Source organism: Triturus cristatus, chromosome 4_1 (genome assembly GCF_964204655.1).
Source record: "Triturus cristatus chromosome 4_1, aTriCri1.1, whole genome shotgun sequence".
Classification (NCBI taxonomy): Eukaryota; Metazoa; Chordata; class Amphibia; order Caudata; family Salamandridae; genus Triturus; species Triturus cristatus.
The window spans coordinates 822,861,500-822,874,569 of record NC_140585.1 but is presented as its reverse complement, the minus strand read 5'-3'; the positions used below and the strand labels follow the sequence as shown (position 1 = coordinate 822,874,569).

General features: G+C 45.4%; 1 protein-coding gene across 3 annotated transcripts in view; it reads right to left on the bottom strand.

Moving 5' to 3' along the window:
• The window catches only part of USP6NL (USP6 N-terminal like), a 1,094,021-nt gene that overhangs the window by 427,192 nt on the left and 653,759 nt on the right, over positions 1 to 13,070 (bottom strand). For all 3 annotated transcript variants that reach the window (XR_014981357.1, XM_085653483.1, XM_085653482.1), the window contains exon 5: positions 5,793 to 5,873. Coding sequence is in view for 2 of the 3 variants with exons in the window: in XM_085653483.1 (XP_085509609.1) it covers positions 5,793 to 5,873 (81 nt within the window). In the remaining variant the exon portion in view is untranslated. The remainder of the gene's footprint in view (positions 1 to 5,792; positions 5,874 to 13,070) is intronic.

Here is a 13,070-nt window from a genome sequence, read left to right as displayed (position 1 = left end):
CAATAATTTATATGACTCCTGCCGTTAGAGTCTTGTTTTCCTGGACTGGATCCCTTCCTACTTTACAGAAATCAAAAATGGTGTCACTCCCACCATTTCCTCAATACCTTTCAGCCTCATTCTTGTGGTACAGCTGTTCTTCAATGTTTACCTCCAAACTCTGACAGGTCACATCAAATTCTTGAGCCTTACCTGCTACGAAAAAGCAGATGACACCCATCATAAAACTTGAAAAATGTGTCTGATAGACACCTCCATTTACACATGTGCATCTACATTACAGGATGCTTCTTTCCGTATCAGGTCTGAAGCCTGTTGAGGAGGAGAGACGCCGCCAGTTGGATGCGGAGACCTGCCACACTCCTGGAGGAGTGTCTCTCTCACAGGTACGTAATCGCTTATGGGTTTCGGGAGTGTTGGTAAAAAGAGATGGAAACCCAAGGTGTATGGTGTAGGGTTAAAACCTTTGAGGACTTATTAGCCTGCGGTTATTTCCCCGCCCTTGCACCCCCTCCCTCCCCCAAGGGAAACTGGCAGACGCCACATCTTGGAGATGGCCTGGGATGCATTGAAGAACCCTGTATTTACAAATAAATAAACAGAGAAATCCTTTCACTAAACGTTATTCACACTAGAACAGTCCTAATTCTTCACAAGTGCTGGAGAATGCGGGTATAGCCTGCCATCTGAAACAAGATGGAAAATTTGATTCACTAATTAATGGTGGGCCAACAGAAACTAGCGTGGGCCATGGAACGACATATGACCGCCAGTGATAATGATTGGACCGTGTTCACAAATGCTATAAAAGCCCAAGGAGAGTATTTGACAATGATGTCTGTAGGTCAAAATCAGTTGACTACAGGGCTATCTCAAAGTAAAACCATCACCCCGGTTCCTCCTCACGTTCCCCTACAAAAGTATGTAACCGGCGACGATCCTGTGGCCTTCCTCTTAAATTTTAAACATGGTTTGGCCACATTACCAGATCCAGACAGACCGGACCAGCATTATGCCCATAGATTATTAGATTGATCAGGACCACCTGGATTTACCGACGACCCAAGTCTCGCTAAGAATTCCCTACGCCCTGAGGAAGCCTCAGGCCGGACGGCCGTGTAAAGGGGTGAAACACGTGTTGGCTGTCAGTCGCTTCTTTGCTCACCCTCACAGAAAGAGTGACAACACTGTATATAATTTACTAGCATCACGAATCCTGGTTTATTGGAATTTTTTCCTGAAATAGTATGATAAATCAGACTTGCCCTGACAACCACTTTGGAAATCTCTTAAATTTTAAACATGCTGCTTGTGCTAGTGGGCGGCGATTTGAGCGCAGGCCTTTTCATCTTGCACCCTTACTGACAGGCGAGGCTCAAGCCACATATCAATTTGCCAATTCTGATGGTACTAGCTCCTATATCGAAGTAAAGAAAGCGATACTAGATAGGTTGAGGATTAATGATGAGACCTTATCTTTAAGGTTCCACAAGGAAAGAAGGGAACACGCCTAAAACACTATTCTATAAAATGAAGGACGCAGGTGACTGATGGCTAAAGCCCAGGGAGCCCAGGGAGATGAGCAAAGAGGATATAATTAATAAGATATACTTGGAACAGTATTTATACACTTTACCTTACCCCACATAAAAATGGTTACATCAGAATGGCGGATTGACTTTGGATCAGGCAGGAGAAATGACCTCAACCTTTTCAAGGGCTCAAGGAAAAGGACTCATAATAGAAATGGAAAAGGGAAATAGATATAACCATTTAACCAAAAATAAGAAGAATGATAGAAAACTGTGACGGAGTTGCCAAAGTTCACCCACCTCGAACAGTCACAAGAAAATATTGGACCCCAGTGTTTTGAGTGCGGAGAATGGGGTCACAGATAGGTTTTGCAAAAATAAAAAGACTGTCCAAGAACCTATTGACATCAGCTACATTCCCCGCTCCGTTTACTACGCCATAGAAATGAGACCTATATTTTATGCAAGTCTTTTTGTGAATGGTCGGTGGGTAAAGACTCTTCTGGACTCTGGCTTTCGACAATCTGATGTTAAACATGATCTTGTCTTCCTTTCTCAAATCATTCCCAACAAACAAGTAGGGATTTGTTGTGTCCATGGCGATACCAAACTAAACCTAGTGGGTAAGCTCACTGTAAAAAACCAAGAGAACCAGAAAACGCTGGTCGAAGTAGGAGTACTTCAGAATCTTCCTGAAGACCGAATTTTGAGGACAAATAACTATTATTTTCTGGACTTGCTGCAAAAGAAACTTCAGAGTAGAGCAGACTCAGAGAAACCAAACTTCATACAGGAAATGGATAGAGAACCATTGTCCTGTTCTGACAGGAGATCTGGGGATGCGTTTCTAATACCGGAACCCGGGGTCATCAATCGTGATTTCAAAATAGCGTAGATGAATGATACCTCTTTGCATAACGCTTGGCAAAAGGACAGATCTGGAGATGTTAGTAGTTCACTCTCCTATTCCTGGTTTGTCATTTTTAGGAGTTTGCTATACAGAATAGCTAAAGATGGAGAGGAACCACAGTTATCAGTACCTTATGATTTTAGTCCTATTTTACATCCATTCCTATTTGATGGCCGGACACGTTGGAATGGATAAAACTAGCCAATCCATACTAAAATACTTCTTCTGGACTGCATTTATGCACAAGACAAGAAGCATTGTCAAGAGTGTACTATTTGACAAAAACAATAATCCATATCAACCTCTTGGAGTTCCCCTACAACCCATGCTTATCTTAGGGAAACCCTCTGATAGAGTAGGAATGGATTTGCTAGGTCCCCTTCCTAGGTTAGTCAGAGTGCATCGATACGTCCTTGTCCTAGTGGACTACTCAACTAGATACCCAGAAGCCATACCTTTAAGATCCACCACCTCTAAAATCATTGCTCAACATCTCATCGAAGTGTTCTCCTGTATGGATTTTCCTAGGGAAATCCTTACCAACCAGGGCAAACCTTTTGTATCTGTGCCTATGAAACAGGTGTGTCAACAACTTGATATCATCCACAGACAGATGGTCTAGTGAGAGATACAATGGACATTTAAAGTGGACCCTTAAGAAAATGTTATCAGGAGATGGTAAGGATTGGAAACGGGCTCTTGCCCCTGGCTCTGTTTGCCCTCCATGCCCAAGTACAGAGAAGTTTGGGCGTATCTCCCTTTGAACTCTTTTTTGGTAGAAAACTCAGAACCCTTTTAGAGAGAACAAAGGAAGCCTGGGAAAAAGGTAATGGAGAAGAGGTGGGAGACCTGTTGGAATGTACCTCCCAACTAAAGGCCCCGTTAGGAAAATTAAGAGAGCTGCCCATAATAACTTAGAAAGGACTAAAGAGAGCCAAAAACAATGTTATGATAGTGGAAAGAAATGGCGAGAATACCAGGTGGGGGACTGAGTCTTAGTGCTATTACCATCCAACCCCTCTAAAATGAAGAAAGAATGGCTGGGGTCCTATAAAATCGTAGAAAAGATAGGTAGGTTGTCCTATAAGTTGCAGATAACTCAACATCAGACAGTGTATCACATCAATTTGTTAAAAAAAAGAAATGGTTAGGACCCCCATCGAAAGCCATCCATATGACTACCTCCAGGGATTTATGAGTCAACTCTTGATAAGACTTGCCTTTAAGAGGACCTTCCTGGTGACAAGAAAGAACAGTTGAAACAAACCTTAACAACCTTCTCAGCTATATTCACAGATTTGCCCGGCAGGACGACTTTGACCATACACCATATCATTACACCAGAAGGGGTAGAGGTGAAACACCGCTATGGTGTCCCTGAGGCTTGTAGATTGGCTTTAAAAAAGGAAGTGAAGCAAATGATAGACATGGGAATCATCGTCCCTTTCACTAGCAATTGGTGCTCTCCCATTGTTCTGCTTCCAAAACCGGATGGGAGTATCAGATCTTGTATAGGTTTTAGAGGCGTAAATAACATTTCAAAGGTTGATAACTATCCCGTTCCTGGAGTGGACAAACTAGTAGAAAACCTTGGGGCGGCTCAATTCATCACTACAATAGATCTAAGTATGGGATATTGGCAGGTACCTTTAAGCCCAAAAGATTGAGAGAAAAACACCTTTGCCACCCCTGATGGGTTAGATCATTTTACTGTACTTCCTTTTGGACTACATGGGGCTCCCTCCACTTTCCAGAGACTCATGAACACAGTCTTGCAGATAAATCAGGCTTATTATTCAGCCTATTTAGATGACCTTGTCATCTATAGCAAGACCTGGAAATAACACCTAACCCACCTAAAAAGCTGTACTCTCTGAATTAGAAAAAGCCCACTTGCATATTAAATAAAATAAATCAAAATGTGTGAGTGGAAAAGTGAAATACTTAGGCTACCTGCTAGGAAAGGGATAATAGAACCACAAGCAGAAAAAGTCAAGGCTATTGTAGACACTCCCTTTCCCAAGAATAAGAGGGAGGTGAGGCCTTTCCTAGGTTTAATAGGCTAATACCAGAGGTTTATTCTCCAATATTCTCATCCGGATGCCCCTCTCACTAATCTCCTGAAAAAGACAATATACTCTAGCTCTTTTAAAAATCCAGCCCCATAGTAATCAAGGCCTTCCATCGCCTTAAAATGGCCCTCACTACACACCCGCTACTCCAATCACCTGATTTCCAGGACCTTTTCATTTTACAAACCAACGCTTCTGATGTAGGTATTGGAGCCATTTTATTCCAGGAGGATGAGGAAGGTCAAGAGATGCCATTACTATATAATCAGAAGGAAGTTATTCCAGAGAGATGAGGTACCCAATTATTGAGAAGGAGTGCTTAGCAGTTAAGTGGGCCATTGAGAAACTACATTACCTAGATGGGAGAGACTTTCTTCTTTATACTGAACATGCTCTCCTTATACGGCTCAGTAGTAACCGAGGTAACAACCCCAGAGTACTAGACTGGTTCCTGTCATTACAACCATACTACACCGAAAGGGCAACAATCAAAGTATGCAGACTTTCTTTCCCGGTTTCCTAGTTTCCCCAATCGGGAAAATCTGACGAAGGAGATGTGTCAAGAATACGACAAATCACCAGAGGTTATGTATTGCCCCCCCCCCCCCCCCTGATGTATGTTTTGTGACTGAGGACGAGCACGGCGCCTTTAAAATCCTTCTCCTATAGGCAGGAGGCATGGCCAGCAGTTGGAGTCCAGAGCACAACGGGTGTAAAAGCAGACGAGAGAGAGTTTGATGCATCGGTTTCCTGGAAGGAAGTATCTGCTGCACTTCGGAGAGAACCCCAAGGACCGCTTTCGAGGACCCCGACTCGAGTGGCTGCGAGAACAATGTGATTTCCGACCCCATTGTCACATCAACCAAGATAATAGATGTTAATGTTTGCCTACTTCTATCTCTTGCTACACTATACTAAGAGACCATAGCAAAAGCATTATTCTGCCAGATCAATTGGGATAGTCAGTGTACAGATAAGAGTACACAAACATTAGCAAAAATTAACATGGTACTGTGAGCTAGCCGAAACCCACCAACACTCGCTGGTGGTATTTGTGGACTAAGACTCTATACTATCAAGTTTGTGTTGGTCTAATACACAGTTCTGTTACATTAGTGGGAACCATATAACAGCATGTGTGGGACTGCACGTGCAAAGCTCATCAAACCAAGTATAGAATTGTGTTCTGTTTCTACAAGATGCATCTGGCACAAATAGTTTGAGAATGGGAAAGAGCCAACTCACAAGAGGAAACACACAGAAATAACATTCTTTTACCTTTTCACTGGCCCTGTACTTCCCCCAGTTCTTCAACATTTTTAACCATTTGGAAGTTCTTTCAATTTCAAGGTGCTTTTGCTGAAAAACAGAATATAAAATTGAACTTTAAATAACTTATCAAAAATAGATTTATCATTTACACAGATACAGTGCTTTTCTAGAAATTGTTTATCATCAGTGGGTCAGAATGTGCTCTAGAGTTGTAATGTTGTTTGGCTGGAAGGGCAAAGCCTGTCTAATCATTTCTATTCGAACACAGCGGCCCGTTGGTCCACTTCTTGATCTCAATTCATACTCTTTCAATTTGTTTTTAGATCTCGCCTGAGCCAGTGCATGCGAGACATTTAGTAAGCGGGGTTTTCAAAGTGCTACCACAGGCTTTTAGTGGCCATAAGCTTGCATTCACGCGCGCGTGCAGGCGCGCACCCGCCAGCTTTCACCATCCGAGGCGCCTTCTGGACCGCGATCACTTTCACTTTCGCGTTCGCGCACACAACTCCCGTTTCCATTCACGTGCATACTGGGCTTTTTGAAGTCACTGGCGCGTGTTGGGGTTCCCTACTGTGAACTAAACCTCCTGCGCGGGGGTGGAAACTACGCAATGGGTCTGTGTTTCTTGGGGCTTGTCAGACTGTTGCTTAAGTCAGTGTTGATTTTATGAAAGTAAATATGACTGATGGCAAGTGAGGGTACTGTATGCAGCCAATTGTGAATGGGGTCCCTCCCTCGTGAACCTAAACGGGATCCCCCGCATTACACCTCCCTGCTGGTAATTTTTATCTCCATCTGTCTCTCTCATAGCTCCCTCACCAGGAGCCTCTAACCCACCCGCCCCTCACTCTACACTCCCCTCTCAATCTCTCTTTCTCTGATGGAGACCTCCACCTCACAGCTTCCCCCTGGGTCGGCTGCACCATTTGCCCCAGGCCTCACCCCTTTCCTATTCATCTCTCTACCCGCCTCTCAGTCACTACCGATGCCACAGTCTCCAGGGCTGCACCTCATATCCCTACCCCTCCAGCCACAGCACCCACCCTGGGCCTCTCCGCCTTCCATTCTACGCCACTGCCTCACAGCTCACCCGCTGAGTCAATGGCTAAAGCGTAACCACAGGGTCCGCCTGCAGAATATGGCGAGGGGCCTCTGAGACTAAGGTAGTTTACATAAGTATTAGGCTTTAGGATATATGTAATCTATGCCTGTACGTTCCGAATCCTAGTGTGCCTTTTGACTGACTGCCAACTACTGTTTTATTTTACTTTTTCTTCTTCCTTGTTGAAGTTTCGGGAAGAGGCCGCACGTGGGTGAACCGTTGATCTGTTTTTCTTTGCGCGCCAGCCCTGTTGTCACCCTTTTTTTTTAATCATTTCTAGTTTATAAAGCCTGTCTCTTTCAGAATCTTCCGGTTGTACCTAACAGTCTTTCTGTCCCTCTGTATTAACATGCATTTGAAGTACCCCTGAGGTCACCTTTACAGGGCTTATACATTTTTTTTTACGAAATGTTGGTTCTTTGTAATTTTTGTAATCTTTGTTTTTTGCTTTAATCCGCGCTGACTATCGATTTTGTTGTTTTGAACACAAGTGTGAGCCTATCGTTTTGAAGTAATTTATGTGAATATTTAAAAAAAAATGTTGTGGTTACAACGAGATAAGGCATTCTCACTGTTTATTTTATTCATACCTTCCACGCGAACAATTTTTAAGTGGAAACTGGAAGCTTTAAAAACAAACATTGGCATAGCCAATAGGTCTCGCCTTTGGGACCTTACAAGTGTTTTGTTATCCAGCACAATATCCTTGGTGCAACAACATCCACTGTTGCATGGCTAAACACTTATAAGGTCCCAAAAGCGAGACCTATTGGCTATGCCAATGCTTGTTTAAATTGGCTACAGCTTACAGAACATCAACCTTCCTATTTACAGGGAGCTGAAATGTTTCCCTAGATAGGCACATCAGTGCCTCCTCCAGATTAACTAGCCCTTAGATCTAGGGCAGTCATTAGATATGCCTATAACATTCACCTTCCAATGCCTTACACTTATGTAAGGTGTGCTCCTCAGATCTAGTCATGATAACGCTATTTAGTATGACACTGGGCCGTCTCAACATCCCCTCCTCTACCCAAAGTCCATGGAAAACCAGCCATTGGCCATTTCCCATCATGCTGTGTAGCTGGGTATATGAATTCCACATTTCTGTGAACTTGAAGATCAGGGCAGAAACCATTGATGAAACATCCTGGAGAGAAATTGGCAAACAAGTATAGAAACAGAAGGGTAAGAAGATACCAAGGCATGAATTAAGCAGGGCTCTGTGCGCAAAACAAGGCACACACAGGACACTAGTGGAGAGTGAATGTACGGATAGGTGCAGTGCATTGGACGTCTGTGCTGGGCATACTGACATACATATTTTAGGAGAGGGTAGAATAGTTATTTTTTTCCCCACATCACCAGGAGAGACTTGATACACAAAAAAAGCAGCATTTTCCAAGAACTAGCCATTCTAAGAATCAATGTTCACCTGCAAAAAAACACCAGACACTCACTACCTACCAGCAGCTGGGATCCACCCCACACACACTTCTTAGTCCCATATACTGCCGATCCACCTCTCTTGTTCACGTTCAGCTGATCCCCACCATCTACATTTAATTTCTACACGTCTGTGGCTCTGTCCATTTTACAAGCTCTCACTTTCCATCTCTTCCCGTATTCTCTATCTTTTGCCTCTGAATTCAATTTTCCTTTTTTAACTCCTTTTCTCTCCTACACAATTAACACTCACTCCTACCGATCCTTCTTCCTGCTTTCCTTTTCGATTAATATTTTTCTTCTTTTTACACATCACTATTTCTTTTCTACTTCCGGCCTTTATGTGCTCCTGTTCTTTGTAACCTTCCTTTTGCCAATTTCTCTTACACTTTCTACCTATTCCTCGTTTTTTTCTCTTCACTTTCTCTAATCACTCCCTCTGCTCTCAGACTCCCTCCCTCCCTTCTCCCTCTCTGTGAGTGAAGCTGTGTGATCCAAAGTAAGTCTGCGATCAAATCTGTGACAATTGTTAGTATAAGTGAGACTATCTGCGTGAAGGTATGCTTAAAGATGTGAGGTTTGCACACAATCATTGAGAGCGAGATAATTCTCCAAGGTTAAAGACTGACTTCCAGTTGGAAATATTGTGCGTCATCTTGTAAGACTCAAACAATGAGTGACACTGCTCCAAGGTCTTTCACAGGTTAGGGCCCTAGGAGTCAGGCTGCACCAAGGTGTTAACTCAACCCAATAAATGAGACCATGCTTAACGATGTAATAGTTCCACCCAGTAAATGATCCTATGCTCCCACTTGAGAGACCCACAAGTATTAAGTATATATAGCTTGTTTTATCTACCAAGAGAGATAGTTCATAAACATTTATCCAACACTTTATCCAAAATTTGCCAAAGAGATATATCCCTCAGATCAGTGTACTGACTAAGGCTCTGCCTGAGTTAAATCAGCCACACCACTTATGAAGAATCCTTAATTTAGCTCATTAGTTTACAGCCACTAATATTCATTCATGATGCTTTCAAGATGGCACAACGTTTCAATCTTCCAAAATTCCAGATGTTGGGCAAGCACAAAATAGCCACATTAAGATATGTGTTAAAAAGTGAAGTAGTTTGCCCAGTGGGACGCAATCGGCATATCCACGGTGGGCGACATGTGGCGTAAGGGGGAGATAATCACGTTTGAACGTCTTAGGGAACAATATGAGTTGGCACCCTCGGAAATGTTTCGATATCTACAGGTAAAACATGCGCTGCGAGCGGCCTTGCCAGCGGGTACCGAAGTTCCGGAGGCCACCCCCTTGGAGGATAGATTACTAACAGTCTATATGCAAAGGCGCGCCACTTCCGTCACTTACAAAAAATTGATCAACAACTTGCCGGACCCTACGAGGGCACTCAGGGAAAAATGGTCTCGAGATGTTGGGGAGCTCGATGACACAGAGTGGCAGGAAGCAACGGCATCTCCACGGGAAGTGGGTATACCCTCAAGGCTTAGGTTGGTGCAGCTCAAAATATTGCACCGTACTTACTATACAAGGCTCACCCTCTGCAGGATAGGGAAAGCTTCACACCCATATTGCTTGAGGCGCTGTGGGGAGGAGGGGACATTCTACCATACACTGTGGCACTGTCCGAAAATCGCTGAATATTGGGTTACGGTAATGAGGACAATATCGCAAGTAGAGGAAGTGTCACTGGTACCGGAACCCAAGAGGTGTTTGTTAAACGTGTGGGAGCCAAACGATCTTACACACCCAGCACAGGATTGGACTACTTTAGGAATAATGGTTGCAAAGCGTAACATCGCACAAAAGTGGGGCTCAGAGGAGATACCGACACTCAAGGCTTGGTGTAAAGACATGGACACAGCCATGGTGACAGAAAAAGCAGTATACATTAACCGAGGTTGTCCGCGAAAATGGAATAAAGTGTGGGGAGCCTGGAATAAATTCCGGGGATATATATGTGAACCTCCTAGGGCACAGTTCGATGAGGCATCAGAGGAAGAGAATGGTGGAGAAATGTAAGATTCATATGTACGGTATTGTCAATGGTCATGGTCTAAATACTGGCAGTAGACAAATTGCTGTAGTAATATCAGTCGCTGGAATGCACTTATCATACGACTTGTTGAAATTGTGTGTGCCTTTCTAATTGTATTAATAAAAAAGTTTTTAAAAATAAAAATAAAAAAGTGAGGTAGGTTCTGCAGTAAATACAGAATCTGCCCCATCAATCTCATGAAGTGGCTTAAGTAGGTCAAAAAAGGTGGAGAAGGTCTCTGAAAAAGCGTGTTGCCTGATACGCATAACTAATAAGCCTTTATTGGAGGTCGGGCCAAAATAACTAAGGCCGTAGCCTAATACATGTGGACTAGACCCAGTGGTTCTTACCCCTGAGGGTCCACAACTGCCTGGAAAATTAAAACACATTAACAGATTAATAAAGTGTATAAATGAAAAAGCAAAATGTAAAGTTGAAACATTTAAAACGTTATGTAAACGTAAGGCAAGACCTCGGACCTCCTGTCAGATTCACTACTCTCCCCCCATGCAGCTCCACCGTTAAGGCTCTGCCCTTCGCGCCAGTTTGAGCCCTTCAGGTAGGTGTTTAAGGCCCTTTTCCACCCGCAGGCTCCTGCCTAAGCCGCATTCCTGGTGGTCTAGTGGAAGAGCACTCTGCTCTTCTGCTCTGTTTTGTGTCCCTTGCTGCTCTTGTTTAGCTTTTTGCCTCTTGTTTTGCCTTTTTTTCTCATACTTTGCCTTTGATTGCTTTCCTGCGTTTTGCCTTTTCGCTCTCATTTTTTCCCTCTCATTTTTTCCCTCGTCTCGTGTTTGCCTTCCCCGTCTTTGTGCCTCTTTCTCTTTGCCTGTTTCGCTTTCCTTTCTTTTTCCTCTTGCCCTCTCGGCTTCCTCTTCCCGCGCTCTCCGCTGCTGCTACCCCCGCCGCCGTCCCCCCTCAGCGTGTTGCTCCCTCCTCCCAGCTGACCGCCCTCCTCCGAGCCCTACGGAATGGCGGCTGATGCAGGCAAAGGAGAGGAAGACCTCCGACCCCCTGGTCAGAGTCACTGCTCTCCCCCACGCAGCTTCACCGTTAAGGCTCTGCCCTTAGCGCCCCCTTCAGGTTGGTGTTCAAGGCCCTCCTCCACCCACAGGCGCCTGCCTGCGCCTCATCCCTGGTGGTCTAGAGGAACAGTACACTGCTCTTCTGCTATTACGCTCTGTTCTGGAGTCCCTTGCTTCACTTGTTTTGCCTTTTTGTCTCTTGTTTTGTCTTTTTTTCTCGTAGATTTGCCTTTGATTGCTTTCTCGTATTTTGCCTTTTTTCTCTCATTTTTGCGTTTTCTTGTGTTTGCCTTCCCCTCTTTGTGCCTCTTGCTCTTTGCCTGTTTTGCTTTCCTGTCTTTTCCCTCTTGCCCTCCCCACTCCCTCTTTCCGCCCTCCCTGCCGCTGCTGCCCCCGCGGCTCCTGCCCCCAGCGTGTCGTTCCTGTCTCCCACCTGACCGACCTCTCCTGACCCCCCTACTTAATGGCGGCTGCACAGCGGACACACCGCTGGCACGCCAAAGGCATTCCCATCTGGGCCCGTCCACGACCAGCGCCAGGGACCCTGGTCCCCCGACCTCCTGCCGCTACGACCCCAGCACTCTGCATGCCCTAAACTCCAGGCGCAACAACAACTTCCAGCTCTTGACACCGAGCAACACCCAAGGCCCGATCTCCTGCCGACACTGCCGCCGCACCTTCACCCACCTCCGGACCCATGCAGTCACCCCCAACCCACCAGACACCACCACACACAAGCCACTGAGCTGCATCCTCCTCAACGTATGCTCCCTGCACAAACAAGCCGTAGAAATCTGGACCTCCTCAAGACTCACATGCCTGATGTCGCCTTCCTCACAGAGACCTGGACCAAAGCTAGCTCCACACCAGACATCGCAACCGTCATCTCTCACAGATACCAGTTCCTGAGAAAAGACCACCCCAACTGCCCAGGAGAAGGCCTTGCCATCGTCCACAAAAGCTCCCTCCGACTCACAACCACCAACTCGGACGACGCCTCGCCCCACCATGGAACAGATCCACTTCCAGATGCAGTCGAAACCAAGAACGATGCTCCGCGTAACAGACCTCCCAGACCCCGTAACCCCTTCACCAACATCAACACAGACCACATCGCACCCCACTCCCTCGCTTCTATGGACTACATATACTTCTGAGAGGCCTGAACTTCCACCTGGACAACTACAGCGATCCCACCACCCTCCTGGAGAACGTCCCCAACATAGGACTGAAACAACTCGTCTCCACCCACACTCACACAGCAGAACACACACTCAAACCCATCTTCGTCAGAGGAAACAACATTCGCTTCAGCCACACCACGGAACTGCTCTGGACGACCAGCACTGCGTCAACTTCTCCTTCAAGAAAACCACTGCACACAAGCGCGCGCTCCACCCCCCACGCAGAAGCTGGAATGAAGTCTCTGAAGAAATCCACACCACTGCCCTTACCTGCACTCCTACTCCAACGACAACAGACGCCAACACAGCGGCAAGCAACCTCCACCAATGGATCTCCAACTGCGCGAACACTCTCGCCCTCTTCCAGAACACCACGAGACGACAACAATCAAGCCAACTGGTTCACCACGGATCTCCGAGAATCCAAGAGCTCCTGCTGACGACTGGAGAAGACGTGGAGAAACA